The following is a 16,550-nucleotide window of genomic DNA, read 5'->3' as shown; positions in this document are numbered from 1 at the left end:
TGAGGCGGGCTGTTTGTGTGTAGAAATGAACACTGGGCTGTGGGCATTTTATTACACTCATAACACCATTTTTACCAGAAAATACTAACTTACACTGCTTAAATGAATTTATCTGGGTTACCTTGGAAACGGCATTTGTGTGCAGGCAAGCGTCCGCATCCGTCGAGCAACCTTCCTCTTTTAGTCCACGCCAGCGAGCGAAGCGAAAGTTGGACCACCAATGTTAATCCACGTCCTGGCTTTTAATTTGTCACTCTCCCCTTTTCTTTTTGTTAGTTTCCTCTGATAAAACCGTTGCCTTCTTCCTTGTAGCTGTTGTTCGGCCATGACTTAAACATTCAGACGGCAATCAAACGCGAGTTGAACAGACACTAACGTCAGAATCTGAGGAAGTTGTGGGTGGTGGGGGAAGTGACGTATGCCGTAAAGCGGACGAATTTTGCAGTTCTTTTTGTGCTCGCCGGGTCCCTACCCGAAATCCGAAGTTACATGGTGCTAGTAAAAGCGATACAGACACCTTCAGACTACGGAAGACGTGTCATTCAACCTAAGTCGATGTACCATATCAATGGGTTTTGGTAATAAATTCTAAAGGTTAAAAAGTTACAAAGTGTGGCTGTAACTGATATTTTACATTCATTAACTTTGACAGCTTTATAAAATACATTTTCTAAAATATTTTTTCTCGAGGGGAGAAATTTTTCTGTGGGCATCATAGCTCCCATTTGTGGCCCCGGACCCCTGTTTGAAAGCCACTGTATTTGTATATCTTCCTTATGTGCATTAGGCTACTTTATCGCTCAGTATAATTTTTTCAGTATAGTTTTTGGAAAGCCTTACATTGTGTTCTGAACAGTCACATTATTCATGCCATTTAATTGATAAGGAATGCTTTAATGCATTCCTCTAACTAAATACCAGCAAATGCAATCATAGCCAAATGCTGATACATTAAAACAGCGGAGCTGAAAAATGCACCCATGCATATGACTAGCATTTGAAATGTTGTCATTCCTAACCATGAAAACACATCATGGTAGCTTTAGTCATGAACTGGGTATGTGTGGCTCCTTGTGGTTTTACTGCTCTTCATCATTGCTCTAGGACCACTGCAGTCACGAGGTATAGTTCAGATTGCGGTATAAACATGAAGGCAAGCCTGCTTTAATTCATTTGCCTTGTGGCATGTTTCAGATCTATCAGAGTCCACATTGAAGGTTATTCCATCCAGTCATCAATCAATGCTGGAAACGTGTGCGGCTGAAGTGATCAATCTACTGTCTGAGAGCACAGAACATCCAGCATGTCAGAAAATGAACTGGACACAACCTTTTCTTTTAGAAAGCTGGTGGGTTTGTTTGCAAATGAATCTGGTTTTCAACACTGTTGGGTTCCTGATCAGACTGACCCATTATTCAGCTAACATCTAATGTTTTTACACCAATGTTCCCAACCGCTTTAATTCAGAGTTGTAGGGCGGATTACTGTGGCCTCACTCAAATAGATAGAAAAAAAAAATCGTATTTGCTGGCGTTCCACATTTCAAGCTTCAGGAATGTGCCCTTTGAACTTGAAATGCTCCACGGCCCTCCATTTTGTTCATGTCGAGAAAAAAACCCAAGGTTAAAAAATGTCAAGTGCTTCTCAAAAGTCGAAAGAATGTTGGCAGCTTTTCTGGCTGTGAGGAGGAAAAGGCCTCCACTGCGCTTATAAACAAGATGAATGGCAGTGTATCACATGTTTCCCGGTTCCCATACAGGCTCCAACCACCATAAAAATGCTAAACCTTTTCATTCCAACCAAGAGGATTTTTTTTTGCATATATAAGCTCATCTGGAGCCAAGTTTGTTCTTGTGTTGGTATGAAGATCCAGTGCCACAGTGTCGTCATCATATTTGCCTGTTAAACTGTTATTTGGTGGAAGACGGTTTATAGCAAATATTGAAAGCACATATGAATAATGTTAGTGTATATATGTGAGGGTCATGACCTCCCCCACTGTTTCCTCTCTTTTTCTGTTATAAGTTTAAATGGCAATGCTGTTATGGTTTATAAACTGTACTTAAGACGTTCTTATACTGAGTCTAAGACATGACAATCCATCACTGTATTTTTTTTTACTACTTCATATAATTTTTTTTATAGTCTGACCTTTTAATGGTTCTACTATGTTGGTTCTTAATGACAACTTTTTTATGTTGAATGTCTGTTTCAAGAAGTGAATTTGAAAGAATACTTTCAAATTCTTTCAAGAATAAGTTTTTTGAAAGAAAACTTAAAATGTCTTTTAGACATTCCTTAAAAAAATTCAACCTTTGAGTACCAAGTATCATTTAACTGATCCTTTCCGCCTTACACTGACCAATCTTACGCTTTGTTGTCATGTTTTTTTATTTATTTATTTATTTATTTTTTACAGTTATTGACCCTACACTTTTTTCTCAAATTTTACTCAAATTTTTGAGATTTGATTATTGAATGATTGCGAATGCCAGTATCCACACCGGCTCGGTGACTGACAGCCATACATTCTCCTCAAAACATGGGATTCCTCCGCGTTGTGCCGAGGCACAACTCACGTAATGTTGATAATTCCGCGAATAACAGCAATTGCAGATTTCGAACAGAGATAGCGACAAAGATGAAAAATTACATACTGAAACTTTAAGTATATTTACAAACATAATTCATACCTTCCCCTTTCAAACACTTTATTTAAATTGGTATGTGTAATAAAGACAATAATTAATTTATGAGCATTCTTTTACAAGTCCATTTTCAAGAGGTTTTAACATGTTCAAAAGTCTGAGAACACAAGTGAAAATGCCTCATTTTAGCATTTTCCATTTGGTCCATTTTTGTTTCATTACAAATGATGGTCTCACTTTGGTTTATGGTCTATATTAAAGTGTAATATTACTTAACAACATGAAGGGTTAGGATTAGGGTTTGGTTCAAATACATACAAACAAAATTATGTTGGATTGCACGTGTGAGCTGCCAAGTTTTCACACAGTTCACTGCTAGCATGCCTTGCCACTATCTAAATGACTGACAGTAAGATCATCAACAAACCACCTCCTCATGAGCAATGCAAGTCTGAGATGCCTCTCATTCATTTTTACAAAGATCACTTAACAATGCATTTAATACAGAGTAGCCTTGTCCTAAATTTGGAAACAGACTGTGATGTCAGCACTAGCATGTGACTACACTAAGAAATATTGAGTTGACTCTGTCAGTGTCAGTAGTATTCACAGAATAGGAGACTAGATGGGTTAGTCAGGTGTTGGGTAAGTCAGTATTGTTCTATCTCAAAAGCAGAATGTTTGTCTGAATGACTCAGAAGTCTAAGTCTAAAATGTGGATAAAGGTGAGCCTGAAGGAAATGGTGCAAGGTTTTCTATGCTGAAATTTGAGAGCTGGAATGCCCCTCTGACAATAATTTATAATAACTCATCTTTCCCGTACTGTATGTGAAAACCCGGAATAACATGATGGAGAATGTGTGAAATGCATAAAATCCAGTAGGTGGTGCTTGCTAGAAGCAACATTTATTTCACAAGGGCTTCACAAACCCTTTCACAAAATCACAAAATATTTTTATATATTAATAGCTTTATTGTAAATGTATGAAATGTTTCAGAACATTCACATCTTTCATGGATTAAATAGAAGAGGTCAACCCTTAGTCATGTGCTTACACAACTTTACTGAAATGCTCTTTGGCACCAGTTCCTCAGCATTACATTCCAACCCAACACAAAATAATCGTACAAAATATATATTAATATTTACTTTGAAATGACACCTTGACCAGCAAATGTGCCATTTAAGAGCGAACACATTCAAAAAAAAAGTACAGGAACGCAAATTGTAATATAATACAACTGGTTTTCTCTCTGACAGAGTTCTCTTTGACTCTTCGGTCTAAATAAAGTTTTTGTCTCGCACAACGTGACAGCATGCAATGTAAAAGAATAACTTCGATGAAGGGTGTAGCAGCCATAAATAGAAAAACATGAGAAAAATGTAACCATTTATAACAATCAATAAAGGTGGGGTGGAAAATACACACGCGAGAGCCTCAGTCTCAAGAAGAAAGTCAATTGAACTGGAATGTGGTGGAGTTACCACAGGTCTTCTGAGAGGAGGGACAATGCAATAGTAATGACAATTTAGGAGTCTGTGCCCGTCTTCCTGTATGGGACGGCTGTAAATACCAACATTTCTAGATTCTCACCAGAAGCAATCTGTCAAAACATACCAGACTGGAGATGTACTTTAAAGACAAGAGCTCACCTCCCTCTTCCACATGAGATTTTGAGCAGCTTTGTTATTAAGCTGGACTCTTTCTTCCCAACACTATAGTGATGTGATGTCATTTAATATCTTCCAGAGTTCCTCATCACACAGGTATGGTGTATTTATTTTTCAGGGCAGTTTGTCCCACACGCCTTGTCCAAGTGTTCTTCATCAAATGAAGATCTCCACTGCATCAGCCGCCACATCGTCCAGGCCCTTAAAAAGGTCCACAGAAGATGGGGCTTTCTGGATGCTATCTGTGAAAAACAGCAACAAAAATTAACCATCGAACAATGTGACTTACTTTAAACTTTGTCTCTCAAGTAGCTTATTCTTTACTCTGAGATGAATAATGGGCTTTTTTATGTTCATTTTCCACATTATGCAGAAACAACTAGAAGTTGACTCACTGAGGTTGGGCTCTGTGCAGGAGGCTTGATCTGTTGTCTGTTTCTCTGGCTCAGGATGTCTCCGGGTTGCTACAGTGGAATATGACGTACCAGCCGCCTGGTCAATGGATTGACACTTCCCTGGAAAAAAGATTCATAAGAGTTAGTTACAATTTTAAGATCTAATTCTACTCAGCTAGGTTTGTCAATCTGAGAACTGGTAACGTTAATTAGCAGCGCACCAATGTAAGCATTCAGACACTAACCTTTGCCCTGGGTCATGTGTGCGACCGTTGAATGAGAGATGGTGATGGAGGGTTCAGTAGTAGCTGGTTGGAAGTCACCTGACTCTCCCTTCTGCAGCAGCTTCTGCTTCAGGATGCTAATCACTGTGTCCTTCTCCAGGATTTGGGTGTACAGGGCACGGATCCTGACAAAATATGAAACTTATGAGTCCTAAACAATCTTTAAATCCAAAAGGGTTCATTAAACACAACTGAAATTTAACTTTAGATGCACTGAGGGTGATTCTCTTACCTGATTTCTACTTCCTGGTTTCTGTGCTCAGAAGATGGGAGCTCCTCAATGAAGGAATGACAGGGCGAATGGTTGATGATGGTTGTGTCTCTATGAATTACAGGAAGAAAACGGTAAGAAATTGCTTCAAAACTCAATATTTTCGGAAGAATTTGACACCGAACTCCTCTTTTACCTCTGAGCTGCAGCGGTCGCGGCGGCATCCATCGCAAACTCCCTCATGGTCTTCTCCTCCAGGTATTTCTGCTCCCAGCGCATCTTGTCAGCCTCCAGGGACAAAATGTGCTCTTCTTTTTCCCGCAATAGCTCCTGCATTGTGGACACACTCACATCGGATGCTCCTCCGACTGGCTGAGGCTGCCGCTGTGGAAAAAGAAAAACAAAGTGTAAGATTATTGTGATGTGCCGATATGAAGTCTCAATCTATGATTAGCTTCCCTGGAAGGAAATAGGCCTGACCACCAGTGTCACATCTGAACAGTTCAAACTAAAAAACAAAGCACCGTTTTGTCTCAGTACCTGCTGATTTCGGAGACTCCGCAGTTCCTGCTCTAGCCGTGTCCTCAGGCGCATTTCCAACCCTTCTCTTTTCTCACATGTTGATTGCAGCTGAGCCAGAGCCCTCTGTAAACGCTCAACCTTCTCCACATACGCTCTCTTCCTCTGCAGCTCCATCCACAGCTGCTGGCTGCGTGTCTGCGTGGACCTCAGGGTGCTCTCCAGGGCCTCGCTCCTGCGCTGCTGGTTCTCCGCATCGTTTCGCAGATGCTGAACCTCCTGCTCCAGATGTGCACACTGCAGCTGCTGTTCTTCATCTGTTAGAGAACAAGAAAACTTGTAAATTCAATTGAAATGAGCAGGTCAGATGCTTAGAGAGTCAAAGGAAATCCAATTTGTGGCCCCCACATGCCAAGCTTAAAGGGATACTCCACTTTTTTTTGGAAATAGGCTCATTTTACCATGCCCCAGAGTGAAACAGTTGGGTTTTACCGTTTTCGAATGTATTCGGCCGATTTTTTGATATTTAGAAGAATATCAGTAACCAGACAGTTTCTGGTCTCATTGACTTCCATAGTATATTTTTTCCTACTATGGAAGTCAATGAGACCAGAAACTGTCTGGTTACTGATATTCTTCTAAATATCAGAAAAGCGGCTGAATGGATTTGAAAACGGGAAAAACTCAACTGTTTAACTCTGGGGGAATGGTAAAATGAGCCTATTTCCAAAAAAAGTGGAGTATCCCTTTAAGTACGTCCATGGGTATTATTTGGGATAAAAACACCATTTTTCTGTGTACATAACACATAAAGAACATAACTAAATTACTAAAGCTTAAACAAATATTGTTTAAACTGAAAATAAAATGTTCTACAGCTGTTATAACATGTCAAATTGTATTGTATTATATTGTTATTTTTTCTCTCTTGTGTGCGTAAGTGTGGGTGACCTTTTGACAAACTTAGTAGGAATGCATGAACTGAGGAAATGATTGCCTTGAAGGCAATGTATGTCGCATAAATGTTTTTTGTACATACTAAGCCATTATGTCCAGTCGTAACAGGCATAGGCATTTATCTGAGGACGTGAGAAAGAGGCTGAAGGAATGTTTATGCAGGCCCTCTCCAGCACCACTCCCCATTGACTTCCTGCTCATAACAAGGGGAATTCAATCGCAAAGTCCGGAGCGCCTCATTTACGCAAGCGGTTAAGGAATGCAGAGGGGAGGAGATGCGACCCACTCTCCCTTTGACCCACATCTCAGAGCTTCAGATTGTTCTGTTTATTTCCCTCCAATCACTGCAAAACTCATCACATCCCCGCCTCTTCCAACTTTCAGCAAACAGGAAGTGAGGCTGAGCAGACCGTTTTGTTAATTGTCAATGTGGATCAAATGAGAGCATTAACAGTGTTTGGCAGTGGTTAACTGTCCCCTGGCGCTCTCCCCCACAAAGCTAAGGTCACGTCTGACATTTAATCCTCTTTTCTGATCATTCATCTACTGTTACGTGACTGAAATTCCTGTGCTGGAACGCTCTAATTGGCTCTAAATGACTGTAGTGCAACTCTGGGTTAAGAAACAGTAATGAGGTTTAATGTTCATGAACTCACTCTGCAGAAGGAGCTTCTCAATAACGTGCTGGTTCTGGTCAGCAGCTTCGGCTTCTTTTGCCGCTTGAATGCTTGAATGCTGCAGCCTCTTGATCTCAGCCATCAGCTTGTTTCTTAGTGCTTGCTCCAGAGTTTCTCTTTTTGCACAGCCCTTCATCAGAGTGTTGTAGGCCTCTGAGATCCTTTCGATCTCTTGTTCCAGCTGGCGGAAAAAATAAAAAGACAATTAAATAGCACGTCAGACGGACAACGATGGCCTCAGAAATACTCAAAGATGGTTAGAAATGTTCCTGGTTGTGATTAAGAGCAGAGAACAGAGAAGCTGTTCAGGAGTGCCATATGGAAAGACCAGGATGGCGTTAACCATGACTCCATCATCCCAGGCATGTTTACACAAGGCAGTGGCCTGATGGGTAAATGCTCAAACCTGTGTAATTATCATTCTTTCAGAGTGAGCAACAGCTTAACTGCACTGATGTAATCCACTGGAAACACTTCATGGCCTTTTGGAATTTAGCATGAAATGAAAAGCTGTTTTATAGTTGTCATCACTCTCTGGTATTTAAGTATAGTGTCTATATGTGTGTGCGAAATATATATGTTCATTTCAAACAGATGTCCCATACAGATTGAGCCTTGCTCAAATGACTCCAAACTTAATTTTTGTATTCAGAGAAATAGTGTTATTATATAACCTGTTACACTCTAAAAAAATGCTGGGTTGTTTTAACCCAATTTTGGGTCAAATATAGACAAACCCAAATGTTGGATTAAAAAAAATGCAATTTGTAAATTTAACCCAACAGCTTTTTTAGAGTGTATAAACAGCCTGTGTTTTTTTTATTTTTATTAAACCCTGTTATCTTCAGATGGGTGTCCCATTAAGATCTGTATTTACCGTATTTACAGAGCACAACTAAATATGTCAGGGTCTTTTACCTTCTGAATTCTGATGGCCTTCTCAGTGTGTCCCTCTAGCTCCTGTCTCAGTCTCTTATTCTCATTCATGAGCATTTCCAGTTGAATGCGACTGCAAGCTGCGACCTCCCTGTCAGCAGGGGGAGATGTGGAGAGTCTGTGGCAAACTTCTGGTGTTTGAAGTCTGGAAGTAGAGCAAGGTAAAATTCATCATGTTTGATGATTTGAAAAAACGAAACAATGGGATTTAGTTCATCTCAATATGTAAGTATAGATAAAAGACAATCTACAATAGCATGAACCATATTGCATACTCAGCCATAGCATCGGCCAACAGACTGTTAGTCATAATGACACATCCAATAAAGTACGTCAGAACTGTAGGAAATGCATATAATGTGTCACTGCGGTTAAGTGTAAATTATGCAATTGTTCTGGTCTTCTCTACCTGTTGTGCTGGGAATGAAATGGTGGTGGTGCTTTGTAGCACTGTTCATACTCCGTGGCTTGTTGCAGAGGAAAGGGGTACTCAGTATAAGGTACCCGCTTATTGTACTCCAGTCCTTGCTGACTATGTTGTAAGTGCTGGTTTACATGATATCCATGTATCTGAGGGTAACTGGCGGAACATGTTGCAGGCATTTTATTGTGCTCCATTGAAAACTGCAACGGCCGCTCACTCAGTGACCGTGCGTGTCCTCGCTTCGGGTCCCAGCTGTCTTCTTCCTCACGGGGCACCTGCCTTGTTACACTATCCTCTAGTGAGCAACCCCTGTGCGGTTGACACCATTGGGAGGCCAATAGCTGAGACTGGGCCTTGGCTTGTTCATAGGTGGGCAGCTCCTCGCCGTGGTGTGGGTGTGTTGTGTAGTTCTCAGAGTGCTGGTAGTCAACCTGGTGCTCCTGACCCTGGGGTTCTTGGCGGGCAGAGAGCTGAGGAGACTGGGGCTCCTCCTGGCTGAGGCTCTCAGATGAAGACTGTGGAGAACAAGCCCCTCCGCTGCCAGATCCAACACCTCCTCCTCGTCGCAGGGCCTGCTGCTGGATGGCCAGGAGTGTGTGGGCATCTGTAGGGTTTCCATAGCGAAGCTGCTCTTGGATTAGTCTGTGCAGGACAGTCCCAGATGCCTCTTCACCTCTCATTTTGCTTGATGAAGATGTGTATTTATGAACTGAACCGGACCTGGAGGGCAAGAGACCCATTCAACAAATGATTAGGATTTTTTAAATTCCATATTGATAATAACTGAAAGAAAGAAAGAAAGAAAGAAAGAAAGAAAGAAAGAAAGAAAGAAAGAAAGAATAACCATGTTTAAACTCTCATAAGTTAAAGTACTGAATCATTTTTGAATCAGTTTACAGAAAGTACAACGAGCACATTTTTGACAAAATAAGTCTAAACAAACACTAAAAAGTACAGTGAACATCTGATTTATGGTTTTACTTAGGCTAAGTCTAATAATATGAAAATATTTATTCAACTAAAGAGTTATGCTAAAGACAATACATTTAGATAGGCTAGTCTTTTTAGGGTAGGGATTATTATTTCAATATAGCTAGCCTATTTGTATTATTTATAAATAATTAGGGCTACAATAAGTAGCCTATATAGCTACGATGGAACATACTCAGTTATATAATAAATAAATAATACTATTTCTAAAATAAACCAACACAACGCACCTTCACCAACAACTATTCAAATATGGCTAAGAATAGTTTTCATCCCAATAGAAAGGTAGCGCAGTGAGCGCACTAAAGCGAGCACAATGTCTAATATTCATTATTCCTAACACGTGCCAGACTAATAAACGTCATAAACATGAAACATTTTAGTTTAATGGATCGTCCTCAAAGCCATTCAGATTTATCGGCGTCACATTTAAGGTTAAGGTTGGGTTTTCTGCCAGTTAATGCACTATTGAACGCGGTCGCTGCTATGACCATGAAACTCCATGTCTGTGGTAGAACGAACATTGAAGAACAACTTACCAACTAACACTTTCATTCCACACGGATTCTGTTAATGGCATGTGTAATAATCCAAGTAATCCAATTTATAACTTCTTGTTTGTGTTCTATCTCCTCGTTTTGTGTGTGTGTGCGCGCGCTTTCGGGTCTGGTTGGGTTATGAGCTGGTAGGCGCGCGCTCTGCTCTCATAAATAACTGAGCGCGCCTGGAATGATCGGAATGTGTGAGCTCAGGGATCAAAAGTGAAAAGAGAAAAAAAAAAAGCCATTTAATACAGCAGCTGCAGTTCCGCTCTCGTCCACATGGGCTTTCACAACATAAAGTCTACGAGCGCTCGGGTTTTTTCACTAATAAAAAGATATGATTTAGGAAAACGGTCCAGTTGTTATGGTCGAAGGAGATCTATGGCAACATAAAGCCCACTATTAACTACAGAGAGCCTAAGCAGTGATGTCACCTTAACTGAAAAGGTGTCAAAAGGTGTGACCCAGTCTGAAAGGTATGCAGACGTGTTGACACAAGAAAACAATAACCAGAGCGAGAAGATCAACTTTGTGCATTTAAGCATTTGAAAAGTTAATGCTTTCTCTGGGCACAGTTCTTTAGTTTATCTGTTCAGTTTGGCCTTCTGTCAAGTCTTTCTAAAAAAGCAAAAAACATGTAGCACATTCACACACATCGTAACGTGATAAACTGAAGCCCATCTGACACCTCAAATCAGCATATTAGAAAGATTTCTGAAGGATCATGTGACACTGACGACTGGAGTGATGATGCTGAAAATGCAGCTTTGCCATCACAGGAATAAATTAGCCTACATTTAGGTAGGCTATATATTTAAAAAAAAGAAAACAGTTAATTTCAATTGTAACAATATTTCACAATATTACTGTTTTACTGTAATCAAATAAATGGCAGCATTGGTGAGCATAAGAGGCTGATTTCAAAAACATTGAAAAAAAAATATTTGAAGAAAACTTTTTGACAGGTAGAACTATCATTATCTGAGCAGACGGGAAAGGTTGTCAAGTCAAGTCACATTAACATTTATTTATATAGCACTTTTTACAATACAGATTGTATCAAAGCAGCTTCACAGTGATAACATGAAAATAATGCAACACAGATCAATGATATTGTTGAATATTAAATGTCCCCAAATAAGCAAGCCAAAAGCAAGGCAACAGTGGCAAGGAACCAAAACTCCATCAGGTGATTGAATGGAGAAAAAAACCCAGGCTCAGTCAGGGGCCAGTTCTCCTCTGGCCAACAAAAGAACAGTGATTACAAAACAAATTGGATCGAAACAGTAAGAAAATTGTCCATTTCCATCTGTTTGGAAGTCAAAGTAATCATGCTGGTTTGGAGACGAGATGTTGAAGATCAGTGCCGATGGCTGTCGTGTCAATGAAGCCGGCACTTATATTGTCACAACTTAGGGTTGTGATATTCTCCCAAAAAAAAAAAATGTACTGAATTCATGAACATTGCACAAAACTGGACCTTTGCCTTGGTCTTTCAGTTTATTTTATATTCAGTTTATTTCAATAGTCTAAAACCAGCAAGTTGCCACCAGGAAACAGGGAGGTAAAACCCTGCAACAGCAGACAGGGTGGTAACTGCCTTGAGGTTGTGTATGAATCCTCAAGTTTCTCCTGACTAAAGCAATTAATAAATGGAAAAGGGTGTAATTCCAAAGAATTAGTTGATGAATGTTTAATCAGTCAGGCTGGACTGTTGAGATCAAGCACCAGATATCCAGTGAAAGAGCAAGACAAAGCGAATGATGTTTAAAATAACAGGAAAACCTTTGCTCCCTTGTTAAGATATTGAGCAATCCACACATTCACCTCTTGATTCGACTGATAACAGGGTATTTCCAGCTAAGTCTCAGACGGTGACTCAATGGGAAACATGCATGTTGTGGACATGTAACTACTTGATTGCAGGTGTGAATAAATGAAGCCGTCACAGGCAAGTCTGTACAAATCTGTTCAAATCTAAGTCGTCCTCAAAATGGCTTCTGGACGCAAATGGAAAGACATCAAAGCACCTCCTAGCAGTGTGATCTTCCATTTGACAGTGAGCTCTCTCACTTTGTTTTTCTCTAACAAACCCTTTTGGGAGCCAAACTGGAATATCTCCATTCCTTCAGCCTCCACAATGAAATCTAAGACCTCTGAATTATAAACTGCTTTGAGGGCTGTTTAGAGGAATCACAAGACTTAGAATAGAAGACAACTCAAAGGAGAAAATACAGAGAGACTTAACTCAGAACAACAGGGATCAGATGCGGTTGTTCGGGTCGTGCAAAGCAGGCTCTTGGTATGGGGGACTAGAGAGGATGCTCTATTCTCATCACAATTCGGCCTTTATTGGCCGCAAATGGCCTGGCATATTTTCATGGCACATTTGTGATTTAAGACGCCATTGAAGCAAGAGCCACTGAGATAGCCTACAATGGACCAAGCTGTTTACGGACCTGAACTGCTCCAGGCCGCTTTATCTTGATATAGACAAGCCTTTGATATCAGCATAAATATACGATGTCCTTAAAGAAATCCAACTGATTTTCTTTTTCTTTAAAGCTCTATTTATACACAGAAGCAGTTTATGTGCCCTCCTCAACAGTTAAAAATGCTCAAAATTTGGCCAAATCATGTTGTATTTAAATCTACACTAGTGAAATAAACATAGCAAAATGTATTTAATGTATAAAATACATTTTTTTTTCATATGTATACTACATATTTACTCATATCGCTTGACTCTTATTGATATAATGAATGTCAGAATTCAACTTTATTTGGAGTACTTTATCTCACAATGAACATTTCTTGATATTAAGCCTTAAATGTGTTTTAATATCACAGATAGTATATGACCATTTAAAGTGTATAGCAATAGTCCATTTTAGCACAATAAAATACATTACTTACTAGTTAGACTTCAGCACTACTTCTACTTATGGATAACTTAAGTGCATTAAGTACAACATTAGTTGTTCCAATTTATCAATTTAGGACACCATAAGTACAATTGCATGCTATTTATAATGAGGACAGGAATATGTAAATGTATTTCAAACACATTTTGGTATGTGCATATGTAGGTTCCTGTTAAGGATAGGGGTCAGGTTAGGACATTTAAAATATCATTAATCTGGTATGTATGGCATGTCCTCACTTATAAAGTAAAAAAAAATCATGTCTATGAAAATCCCCCTTAAAACATTGAAATCCCCCCCCCCCTCTCTCTGTGCTTTTTATATTTATTATTTTGACTAAGATTACAACTGATAAACTAACTATTGCCAGCTGGTGATTGAAACATTAAAAAGCTCATTTGAACTTGATGCAACAGAAGTTAAGAATAAAAAATTGACTCTATAAGCTGTATTTTACATTTTACTAGTTTTAATTTTTTTTAAATGTATTTATTGATTTATTTTATTCAAAACGTTTATTCAAAAAACTATGCTGCTCCACCAGCTAGACCAGCCCTATATATCACCACCAACAACCAGCATAAACCAGCTGGACCAACATGGAATTTATGCTGTTTTTGTAGCAAGGCTGGAGTAACAAGGCAGAATGGTATTTCTTTTATTAAATATAAATGATAGGTAATATTGAGTAACTTACATTCTGGTAACAATATTGCCAATTACTCTTTGCTCTGCTAATGAAAATAATTTCAAACAAAGACTGGAGGAGGCCGAATTCTGGTGAATTGAATGTTTCAATGACTCAATCTAGCTGTTTCGTTCCTAACAGGATGATAGTTGAATCTGATTCATATATCGATGTATCCTATACTGAAAGAATCACTGTAAAATCCCCACCTACTCACAAACGCAGGGAAGCAAAGTGATGCAAGGTCAGGGGTTAGTTCACCCAAAAATGAAAATTCTATTATCATTTACTCACCCTCATGTTGTTCCAAACCTCTAGGTGTTTATTTGTTCTGCTGAACACAAAGGAAGATATTTGGAAGAATGTTTTAATCAAACAGATCTCATTAACCATTGACTACCATAGTATGTATTTTTTCCTATGGGGATTGAGATCTGTTTGATTAAAACATTCTTCCAAATATCTTCCTTTGCGTTCAGCAGAACAAATAAACACATAGAGGTTTGGAACAACATGAGGGTGAGTAAATACTGACAGAATTTTCATTTTTGGGTGAACTAACCCTTTAAGTTTCAATTGCTGCTGCATATTGCAATTCTGTTTTAGAAGATGGAATGCTTTGAATACAAAGACAAAAACCAAGAACATTGTACATTTTGCCCAGGATTGTAAAAGAAATCGCAAAAACATTTATGACAGTTGGCTGTCTGTTGTTGTAATCATTTGCAATCTTTGTGTGAGTGTTATCCTTTGTACACTCTCTCACAAGTGTCATTAGGCATTGTTAGGCTAATCTACAACATTCCTTACGTCTCACGCTCAAATTCTTCTCATGACTTGCTTAGAAGCCGTAAACATGGAATGAGCAGAACAATAGTTGTTCATTCCTCACATAGGTTTGTACTTTCTTGAGAATAATGGATTGCTCCATAAAATCAAACAAGGACTTGCTTGCAAAAGCACTGAAATCAATGCATGACATGGGAAGTGACAGGCGATACAACACAATTATAGATGGAGTTGGGGCAGATCCCCTAAATAGTACCGTAGTAGTTTCGGATCAGGAGAATGCCGTTTATTCATGTGAGTCCCTGCTTCAACCGCCCATGTGTGCCCCTGAGCAAATAGCTGCCCCCGCTTCTGCTGATCCAGCACATAGTTCACACTCAGTGGTTTTGCCCACCAAGGTGATGGAGGGCATGAGGAAGAAGGATATATATAGACCCTAAAAAGTTTATGGGTATAACTTTTGACAAAATGTAACTCAATTACAACTAAATAACTGTAGCACAATACACACATGCACTAAAAAAAAAGAGAGAGAGAGTTGAATTTGAGTGTAGGCTAAGTGAACTATCAATCGAGCTTTAAAAAATTAAAGACGTTTAGTTCCCAAACTCAAAATTGCTCTTGTGACTTTTCAAAAATGAACCATGAATGCAAAAATGCTTGGCTTTTTTAGTTTATGTAGTATTCTCTTAGCATTTTCACAAGTGTGTGTGTGTGTCTAAGTGCCCCTATGTGGGCCTTCTGTGCTCTTCAGAGAATGGTTTTGACACATCCCATGGAATGCATGGTCCCGAGCCAGCACTGTCAGTTTTCCTTTTTGGCCTCCTCGGGAGACAAAAGAGAGTAGTAAAGTGAGAGAGGAAGAGAAGGAGAAAGAAAAAGAGCACTGGAATGTTAATGAGAACCATGTGGGACTCCTGGAAATTTGCTGTTGTTAATGTCAGAGCATGATGTATGTCAACAGAGAGCAAAGCTTCTCGTTTGCTTTCGTACGAAAACAGTGAAGTGATCCGTGCGGTGGGAATTCATCAGAAGTCTCAGTTTATCGAAGTTTTCTTCAATCTCAATCTTTAAAGTGTGTGAATGCTCGCCCTAGGGCAGATGGTGTTGTGACAGGCCAGGGGCCAGACGTTGTTGGAATGTTGCAGGGTTGCTATGGATACCTGTTCTTTAAGGCCCAACAAATAAGGAGTGGGGAATCTATTACAGTGGACCCTAAATCTCAGTAGAGCATGAAAGAAAATGTTTTTATATGAGAAGACATTTGGCGACGCAGACGGCATGCATCATTGAGACGGACTGCAGGATACCCTGAAAGCTAGTTCTGTTTTATCTCCTGCAGTGCCAAGATACTTCACGTTTATGATGTGTTAGTCTAAGCGTTGTCTTGTCTAAGAATGTCTTGCTTTTTATATATAAATATATATCAAAGACATATATCATTGATTTTAAAGTCTGAAACTGGTGCCAAAGTTCTGCCTAAAAGCAATACAGTGGATATATTAGAAGGAAATAAAGAAGGGAGCTTAAAGAAGTTTCCAGATGTTTAAAGATGGTATCTCTTAGCTCACATATACCAATGACAAGAAAATATCATTTAAATTAAAAAATAGTAAAATATTTCTGCAATACATTTGTGAAATGTTTAGTGTAACAATTTAAAGTGTGCGTTTTTGGTTTGTTAGAATACCTTCACCTATCCTTAAAATCACTATGAAATTAAAACTGACAATTCTTATTTTTATTTCCGTATTTTAAAAATTATTTATATGTGGAAATCCTTTTTCTTTCTTAATTTATGAGCCCTCCCATCAATTTATGTGCCATTTTGACATCCCAGACAGCAACTTACTGTCGGCCCAGATCCGGCCCACATCTGGCACATGTGGATTCC

The 16,550-nt window shown here is 39.2% G+C and overlaps 1 protein-coding gene across 1 annotated transcript; it reads right to left on the bottom strand.

Annotated features, from left to right (window-relative positions):
• Positions 1-3,708: 3,708 nt before the first annotated feature.
• On the bottom strand, positions 3,709-10,410 carry amotl2b (angiomotin like 2b). Its single transcript, XM_039677474.2, has 10 exons — positions 10,253-10,410; positions 8,709-9,443; positions 8,282-8,444; positions 7,343-7,544; positions 5,751-6,046; positions 5,407-5,594; positions 5,232-5,321; positions 4,961-5,124; positions 4,716-4,835; positions 3,709-4,562 (listed from the first exon to the last, which is right to left on the bottom strand). Exons 1-10 carry the CDS (start codon positions 10,291-10,293, stop codon positions 4,477-4,479), a joined length of 2,085 nt encoding a protein of 694 aa, XP_039533408.2. The 5' UTR covers positions 10,294-10,410; the 3' UTR covers positions 3,709-4,476.
• Between the last annotated feature and the right edge of the window lie 6,140 nt (positions 10,411-16,550).

The sequence above is a fragment of the Pimephales promelas genome, chromosome 5, assembly GCF_988280905.1.
Source record: "Pimephales promelas chromosome 5, fPimPro1.hap1.1, whole genome shotgun sequence".
NCBI classification, from domain to species: Eukaryota; Metazoa; Chordata; class Actinopteri; order Cypriniformes; family Leuciscidae; genus Pimephales; species Pimephales promelas.
This window is presented reverse-complemented; position numbering and strand designations above follow the sequence as displayed.

What these genes read in the sequence shown, in the direction of transcription:
- amotl2b (XM_039677474.2), bottom strand. Translation starts at nt 10,293, where the DNA reads ATGCCATTAACAGAATCCGTGTGGAATGAAAGTGTTAGTTG. An exon ending in TTTCATTCCCAGCACAACAG is followed by an intron (nt 8,445 to 8,708) that starts GTAGAGAAGACC and finishes CTCTACTTCCAG; the next exon opens with ACTTCAAACACCAGAAGTTT. An exon ending in GCGACCGCTGCAGCTCAGAG is followed by an intron (nt 5,322 to 5,406) that starts GTAAAAGAGGAG and finishes TGTAATTCATAG; the next exon opens with AGACACAACCATCATCAACC.